The 9516-nt window shown below is 34.9% G+C and overlaps 1 protein-coding gene across 1 annotated transcript; it reads left to right on the forward strand.

Moving 5' to 3' along the window:
• Positions 1-1087: 1087 nt before the first annotated feature.
• LOC146583677 (N-acetyllactosaminide alpha-1,3-galactosyltransferase-like) lies at positions 1088-4848 on the forward strand. Its single transcript, XM_085281102.1, has 5 exons — positions 1088-1116; positions 1851-1916; positions 2035-2124; positions 3243-3380; positions 4164-4848. Exons 1-5 carry the CDS (start codon positions 1088-1090, stop codon positions 4846-4848), a joined length of 1008 nt encoding a protein of 335 aa, XP_085137228.1.
• Positions 4849-9516: the final 4668 nt, after the last annotated feature.

A 9516-nucleotide genomic window follows, 5' to 3' on the forward strand; every position in this document is an offset into this window, starting at 1 on the left:
GTGCATTCAACTGACTTAAACAATGGCACCGGAGATAATGTAAAAAAAATATACATATGTATGTTCCCCATACAGGTTGTACCAGTTTAAGACACTCCATTTTGTGCTCCCTGTCTTTTTTCTTTTTATTAATTGGAAAAACATTTTGTTTTGAACATGTCGATGAAATTTCTTGAGAACCCACAGACATGATCAAATCTATGGAAAGTTCATAGAAGAGGCCAACTGAACCTTCAGGATTTGAAAACTGTTTGTGTAGAAGAATCAGTTAAAATCACACTTGATGCATGCGACTAGTTTCTCCATACAGGAGGTGTGTTGAAGCTGTCATCACCAGCAAAGGATTTTGTATGAAATATTAAATACATTTCTGTAAACATATTCGATACTTGACTGGTCTTTCAGTTTTCATTATTACGCAATTTTTATGGACCGCTATGGGTTGATTTATTTGAATGTGTTGATTCGATGGGTTGCTACCAACATGCCAGTAGCACCTTTAGAAATACTTTTACTTAGAAAATTGGTGATGTGTTCAATACTCATGTCACCTTCTGTATGCTACACTATACTGTCACTCAGTTCTAAAGCTACTTCCCACCAATGTCCATCTGCCTTAATTAAGATAGGCACAATTTTATGACATATTGGTTTAAGTTTCAATGGTAAAAACATTCTTTAAGCTATAGATTGGAGAAATTAATCCTAGATGCCACTAGATCATTTTGATGTTTGGGTCAAAGTATAGGATAGTATAGGAGGAGTTGCAGATGTAGCTTAGACTTTGGATAAAATGAATCAAGCTTTCACATTCACGGATTTACATCAATTGATCTTAATTGTAAAAATGAGCAATAGACTTTGTTGGTCTAAAACAGTTTTGAGCAGTTTATAATTTATGGATATGGCAGGTTATGCAGGAAATGAATGTAAGATAATGAAAATATCTTACATGAAATAAGATACTTTATTACTTTACTTTATTTATCCCAAGGTTGGGCTCACGATTTTTTTTTTTTTCAAAAAGGTCAAATCCTGTCAACCAGCCATCCCTTTCTCCTCCATCAGAACGCTGCTTAAGAGGAAAATGACAGGGCTGTTTTCCCTAACAATGAGGTAGGAGCGTGGGCCAAGATGGTGGTGCTGTTGGTTGGAGTGTGTGTCTGTGTGTGTGTGTGTGGGGGGGGGGGGCATTATTATTACAGAAACTGGATTTTGAATTGTGAGTTGACAACAAACGAGACTCTTCCATTGTAATCAGAAGAGGATTGATTTCACTTTTCCTGATTCTATTTTATACAAACTTGTATCAAGTGAAGGAGAGAGCATTTCTAGAAATCTTTCTAACTTATTGTTTTTCTTACCTTGTTTTTTTTTTATCTGTAGGAATAAAACACATAAAAATAACCATAATGTCCCCAATTGATTTTGGACTTTCTGGACAACATTTTGGCTGCCACCATGTCAGTGTTTTGGAGCCAGACATTATTATTACTACCTTCTAGCCCACTAGTGACCTAACCAATTGCAAGGAGGTTTTCAGTGCAGTACCATATACAGCTTTTTGACTAGTTTCACTATAGTGGCTTTTAGCATTGCAAGCAATAGCGGAATACACATTTTCCCCCATTGAATGATGGTTCCCAAAATATTCACCAACAGCATTGTAAGCCTGCATGACTCAGGCTTTAGCAATCTTCATGAATTACCTATGTAAAGACATTTATCTGTTAATTGATGCTAAATATTGGTATACCTGTCAAAGGAAAAACAATGAAGTGAGGCCCAAACTTTATTTGATTTATTTAGTATTATTTTTAATATTATTATTTTTTATTAATTTCTCTAAGTAAAAATGATGGAATCCTCTGCTGTCTGCTGTTGATCATCCTCGGTTCTACTTCCTTATATACAAGGTATGTATTAAGGCACTATTTTCAAAAGCATATTGATATGTAATATCTATATGATGTAGCAACCTTTTCAAACAATTTATTTTGTTATGTCTTGTGGTGCTTATTTTTCCGGTATCAGATATTTAAGGAACACTATCCTAATGATAAAATTATATCCTGAACAAGAACCAAGCCACAGCATTAATTTGGATGACACACTTAACTTTGGGTAAGAGATATTCAAAATTTGGACACCATTGTCTGGTAATTATAATGTCCCATACTTGTATTTGATTTTTAAGATGTTGTTTTTAGTAGAATAAACACATGCAGCTTGTGCACACAATTTAGGAAACTTCTGCATCAAAGTACAGTTAAAATAAAATATTTTTGGAGGTTAATGTTACAATAGCACTTGTGACAAGCAGACAGTAACCAAATTTGAAAGTGTGTTTAAAAAAAAGGAAGAAAGAAAAACCAGAGCAACATGATTAAAGAAGCATTTACACAATAAAACACAAACTAACTATAGAATAAAATAACCTGCTTGGGAGTGTTCATAAGTAAGATTTTTTCACTCTCAATAAAGGACAAAAAAGCAAAAGAAACACTGGAAGAACAGTCTTTAGAGAGTTTCATGATTAAAAACAGTCAAAACACTGATAACAGCTGTACTGTTACAAATGAATTAACATCTCTGGTGAACTGTAAATTCAAGTTGTTTTTAGTTCCTCATATTCATTATCACATATATAGGGACATGTTCCTGAATTAATTTAAACAAGAATATATAGATTGTGTTTTAATTAAGTGTGCCTATGCCAAAAGGCACACTTAATACTATTTCTCCGATTTATTATTCTTATTATTATTAAGTGTGCCTATGCCAAAAGGCACAGTTATTACTATTTCTCGGATTTATTAAGTGTGCCTATGCCAAAAGGCACACTTATTACTATTTATTCTTATTATTATTATTTTCCTTTTTGTGCAGCTGGATCAGGAATGGTGTGCTATGACTTTTGGTGTTTATTACTTCTATAGTTTTTTAAATATGAATATTTTAATGCTAGTTTTTGCCCATTGAAATGAATGGGAAGGAAAGTGAAACTTAACTTGAAACGAAAGTGAAACTTACTTTGTGGTGTGTTGGCTCACTCACTTAATTTGTGGTGTGTTGGCTCACTCTAGTGGTATGCCAGCAGTAGTACGGCCTGTCTACCCTTATTTGGATTTTTTTTTGTAGCCGTATGAATGGCAAACTACACTCATTGGCAGCGGCATAGGCACACTTAAAATTTCTTCTGAAATTTTCGCTTTCTAGTTTGTTTTGTTCTTTTAATCCAGGGCCAGACCAGCAGTTCAGACATCAACATCTTGGAATGCTCCTATCATCTGGGAGGGAATGTTTGATCCAAATCTTTTTGATCAAAAGCACATAGGAGAAAAGTCATCAGTGGCCCTTACTGTGTTTGCTGTGGGACGGTCGGTTCCTCCATAAAAACTGTATTCCTTGGCTATTATACAGTGGTGCCTTCTAGTTAATAGAATTGAATAGAATGAATAAGAAATGTAGGCATACCTATGCCTGAATCAGTTCAATATGGCGAATTTAAACTGTAAATTCTCTAGCCCACATAAGTAATCATGAGGTGGTGACTCTAGTTTTAGTTTATGGGGGGAAATGTGCCTTATACCCCTGCAAAAGGGTTGCAAATGCATATGATAAGATCCACAAGCACAAACAAATGCTTACAAATGTGTACATGGATTTCTGTGTAACTTTTGAGGAGTCACAAATATGTGCTCCAATTCATGCTCAAATACAAAGAAATTTGACCAAACTGTTTTGAAATCCAGACATCTAAACCTGAATAAATTTGTGCACATACATCTACGGTTATTATTATTGTTATTATTATTATTATTATTATTATTATTAGCATTAGCATTATAGTCATGTCTAGGTCTTTTCTTGCTTTCTTGCATGTTGCCTTCTTTGTTGCTTTTTTTTTTTTTTTTTAGCTTTTAAAAATGTAATTGGTAATTAGTATCTGGAGTAGTTGGCCTTTATGACCCATAACCAATAAACACCAGCTTGCCTTGCTGTTTGTTGGGTGCGGACGATTGAACCTTGGCTCAGATTGAAATAATTACTTTTTGTGCATCAAAGATAGTGAAGAAATATACAAACAGGATGGGTTTTGTATTGTTTTGCAATAATTTACAAATAAAAAAATCATTTGTTTTTCTCTGTCTCTCATTAAGGTACCTGGATGCCTACCTCAAGACTTTCCTCATCTCAGCAGAACAACATTTTATGTTGGGATTACCAGTGACGTATTATGTGTTTACAGACTTACCAGACAAAGTACCAAACATCACACTTGCTTCTCACAGAAACATAAAGGTTATCCAGGTGGGAAAGCACACCAGGTGGCAAGACATTTCTATGATGCGAATGAGGACAATATCAGAAGCTATACAGTCAGAGATCCGTCACAGATTTCATTATGTCTTCTGTTTTGATGTGGATCAGGAGTTTAAGGGGAGATTTGGGTCTGAGGCACTGGGTGATTCTGTGGCTTTGCTCCATGCCCACTATTATAAATTACCAAAAGCCCGGTTTACCTACGACAGAAACCCCAAATCTAAAGCCTTCATGGAAACTGGAGATTTCTACTACCATGCTGCTATCTTTGGAGGAACGTGGCAAAATGTAAAGCATTTGGTAGATGCCTGTTATCTGGCTATCATGGAGGATAAAATAAATGATGTGGAGGCTCTGTGGCATGATGAGAGCCATCTAAACAAGTACTTTTGGGTTCATAAACCAAGTAGGCTGCTGTCTCCAGAGTACTGCTGGGACCAGAGCATTTGGGCCAAGCAGGATATACTTGTCACCCGCCTAGTGTGGGCACCAAAACATTATGACACACTTCGTACTGGCTAGATTGAAAATCAAAGTTGGAATTATTTTATAAGCAAGGGGCTAGCTTATTTTATGTTGGATTATTAAGTGTGCTAGTAGAATAGCTCGTCTTCCTTTTCTGAAAACTCATCTAATCCAGCTAGGTAAATCTAAATGCTTAGGCTTGGAGGACTGTTGTTCTTTTTTGTAATTATGTTGCAATATTATATATTATTTTGTAAATATTTTAGGTTGTGACTAAATCTGGAGACTTTAATTATAGTTTGGTGGCTAACAAAGGTGAAAATTCTGCTTATGTACTAAAATCTTAAAATACCATAAAGAGAAGCATATCCTCTGACCAGTAGGTTTTTGTGGAATATTTAGGGTGTCAAGAAGACAGACAGAAGTGAATTAAAAGGCCTAAAATCCAACTTTCATGGGTGTAATGTAACAAAGAGTGCATTGACAGAGATTTATGCATGTGCTTTTGCTGATAGTTATTTTTGCTTTAATCAAATCATGAATCTAATCAAAAATATGATCAAGAGGTAATAATTTAAAAACGAAGTGATTTTATTATGAATGGGCAATCAGAAGAAGTAATTTTTGGGTGTATTGTGATTGATAAATACTGAAGTTCACATATTTACTGATATAAGGAGAGAAAGCAAATTCTAAGTTACAATGAAGTAATCAGAATTGAAAACTGTATGTGAAGTACAAAGAGCAATGTATTTCTAATCAAGATGATAAGAAGATGATAAGAAATCAGGCTAATGTTATGCAAACTGAAGTGAAATTATGTTGAATAAATGTGACAATTGTAATAAAGTAACTTAGAGAAAGAACACTGAGATGTGCTCAACACCAAATGGTTGGACTGACAAAACACTGGATGATGGCCATGAGTAGTAATATACCTGCACTTTTTTTTGTGTTTTAATTAAACTCTTTTTAAAGGATTGTATAGGTCTCAGAGCTCTGTTATTTAGACATAGGTGATTTAATTTAACTAATTTAGGGGTATTTTAACTAGCTTTTTCTTTAGTGCTCTGAAACACACAGAGGTTAATAGTTTCAAACAGAGTGCCACAAATAACAGGTATCCCTTTAGAAATAAACAGTGATACTTCTAAAAACCGTGTATTCCCACACAGCATTTAATTTAACTAGTTTAGGAAGATTTCACTTTTCTAATAGTTTCACAGGCTAAATGTTTTAAACAGAATACCACAAACAAGATGTATCCCTTTAGAAATAAACTGTGATACTTCTAAAAGCACATATTCACACCTAGCCACACTAGCACTGTATCAACCCCAAGGTTCCTTTAATGCAACTAGCCCTATAATTATCTACTAGTCACAAACACACTGCAACAGTAAGACTTGTTGATTACACATAGATGATTTAACTACTTTTTTCTTCAGCGCTCCGAAAAGACACAGAGGCCAATAGTTTTAAATAGAGCACCACAAACAACAGGTATTCCTTTAGAAATAAACTTTTCTTGTGTTACTTCTAAAATCTACAGATTCTTAACTCTGCAACAGTTAGACAGAGGGGGTTACAGTTAGGCCCCCAACAGTCAGCAAAACAAGTCATAAAACAATAAAAGAGGCTCCCTTATCAAGAGCATCCCAGCACACATCCCAACTGTAGTTCCATTACAAACAGTTTCCTTTATCTTATCATGTCAGAGGCCAACTGAAACCAAGTCCACCTATATAAAAAACACCCCATCAGACACAGTATTTTCCTCAGCACTTCACAACTGCCGCAAGGTATAGCGTTTTAACTTAGCGTTTAATCAAACCTCATTTTACGGATCTAAGTGGCTCCTCATCACTAGCCAATTCACCATTTTATTTAAATATCTGAATTTTCGGAATGAGGATCCAAGCGGGACACAGAGGCTGCTAGTTTTAACACACCAGAATGCAAATATAAATAAAAGCCTGACTATCCTAAGAGCCTAGCTGCAGTGACACCTTTTTTTTTCACACGGATTCCTGGATGTGCGTTCGAGCCGACTTTGCTACCCGCACAGAGCGTTTCTGCCATTCGGGTGCTGCTTATACAGTAGAGAAAAGCAACAGTAAAGCGTGTTTCTCTGCTCCAAGAAATCCGAGGGCCTTTCACACAGTAAGCATGTCTGTTATACCCAGCGCATAAATGTCTCTGTGTTAGCGCTGATTATTCAAACCCTGTTTAAAATGTGACACATATGTTATCCAAAATTGTTTCCTCTAAATTTGCAAAGTTACTGATTTAAAAATTATATTTTTGAATTTTTAATTGCATGACAAACATACGATAGACTCTTGAGCATATTTATATAGCTAAATTCACAATGGTATAACCGTGCTAAATAAAAGAGGCCCAAGCACCAAAGCACTCTAATGCAAGCCTCTAAACTGTATGTTGATAAGTACATGAAGCGTACCTTTTCCTCTACAGCTGAAAACAGTCTGTATCCATACCTTGAGGATCTGCTGAATTGTTTTTAATGGCACTTTTTTTGCTGAACTGCAGATGATGATGAATTCCTCTTTATTGTAGAAACTGTCCCTAAGCTATTGTTGCTCAAACTTACTGAGTTCCCTAGCTACTTCCTTACTATGTCAGTAAACTTTTTGAAAAGGAAGCTGTTGTAGATTTAAAGAAACATCTTAATTAAAGCAAAGGCAAAAAAATGGAATGAATTTTATGTGACTGTTCATATTAAAGCCAACAAGTGAAAATCCAAAAACGGCTCCAATCCTTTGCATTAATGATCTCCCTCTCTCTCTCTGTGTGTGTGTGTGTGTGTGTGTGTGTGTGTGTGTGTGTGTGTGTGCACCCAAACAACCCCTATTTCGACCAAAGGGAGGCTTTCTGGTTAATTAAAACATATTTCTGTTCTTTAAGGTTTGAGTGTCTACCAACTACTGAACTTCCTTGTTCAATAATTTCTTTAGCAGGAAAATGAGAGGGCTTCCCCCCATCTATGAGGTAAGAGTACTTGTTGTTTTTGTTGTTTAAACATAAATGAAAAGATATCTTTTTAATACACAGGATGAGGAATACATTGTTTAATTAACATGCTTTTTAATACACAGGGCAAGGTATTCTGAAATCTTCTGCTACCTGCTGCTGGTTATTGTTGGTTTTACTTCCTTATATTCAAGGTGTGCAACAAAGGCTATATTAGTGTAAGTGTATCTAATGAAGTTGCTCGTGATTGTACATAACAATCTTCCAAACAACTTATTTTTGCAGCATCAGATGTTTAAGGAGCACTACCGTAATGCCAAAACTCCCAATGACTAGTAAACTGGAAGAAAGACATAATATAAATTTGGATGACACACTTAATTTTGGGTAAGAAAATTGACTCACCATTTGTTAATTAAAATTATTTTCCTTTACATCTATTTAATAACATATTAATATAATAATAATAATAATAATAATAATAATAATAATAATAATAATAATAATAATATTGTTGTTGTTGTTGTCATTGTTATTATTATTATTATTATTATTATTATTATTATTAACAACTTTTTTTTTAAAAACCTTAAAGAACAGTGATGACTACCAGTAAACACCCCTGGCAGTTCCTGTGTAACAAGCAGGAATTTGATACCGTGGTCATATTAACTGATTGTGCAAGATGCTAAACCACCTGTTACAAAAACATGAATCTCTTAATATTTACAATTAAATGCTACAAATTTAATAGACATGCATGAATTTTAATCAAAAGCTAGCTGGAAAATAACAATGGTCAGCTTATTTCAAGATATCCTTACTGTTATCCAACTTTAGTTATTATTAACACTTTAATAATATTGTTGTTATTGTTGTTGTCTTAGTTAAGAACAAAAATTGTTGTTATCAACCAATTTACACCAACATTAATGTTATGGAATTTTTACTGATTTATATGATTATGCTTCAAATGTTATGTTATACTTATGTTCACATATTTCACCAGACACAGCTTTCTGAAGAACCAGGAAACTGACCCGGTGACATTTACCGCAAGAGATCAGCACAGAAATACACATCCTCAGAAGTTGCCTCGCATTATCTTATTCTTTGAAATTGACTTGTAGCACACACACCTCGTGACATACACACACACACACACAGCTTACACACAGACAGCATCGGGACCTGCGTAACAGGAAATGTGATTATATTTGCATATTGACGATGTAACCTATAAAAATAAACGAATACTGCAGCTCGGTGTGATTTACTCTCTGAGTTTCACCCGTGCCGCACGTTATCAGTATCAAGTGTCTCAGTGTTGTTTATTCACCTGACTGTTTGTTAACTGTAAATCTCTGACAATTAAAATCCAGCATTTTGTAATATACTTCAACCCTGGTGGCCACGGTAATTAGGAGAAAAAAGGTCAAAGACATAAGGCAAAGGACAGATTAAAGTCAGAATTCTGACTTTAATCTCAGAATTCTGACTTTTTTCTCTGATTTTAATCTCACAATTCTGAGAAAAAAGTCAGAATTCTGAGATTAAAGTCAGAATTCTTTTTTTTTTTTTCCAGTGGCCCTAATCCTCTTCCGTAGAAAACAAATGCTAACCAAGAGAAGACAACCTCAAAATCTAATTTTCAACTGACATTTGGGAACTGTTTTAACATTTCTCTATGGCAGGGGTCCCCAATCCCAGTCCACGAGGGCCGGTGTCCCT

This window comes from Mchenga conophoros, linkage group LG1 (genome assembly GCF_057382185.1).
Source record: "Mchenga conophoros isolate Kocher_MC1m ecotype Shallow Benthic linkage group LG1, M_conophoros_male_GT1.1, whole genome shotgun sequence".
In the NCBI taxonomy this organism is placed as follows: domain Eukaryota; kingdom Metazoa; phylum Chordata; class Actinopteri; order Cichliformes; family Cichlidae; genus Mchenga; species Mchenga conophoros.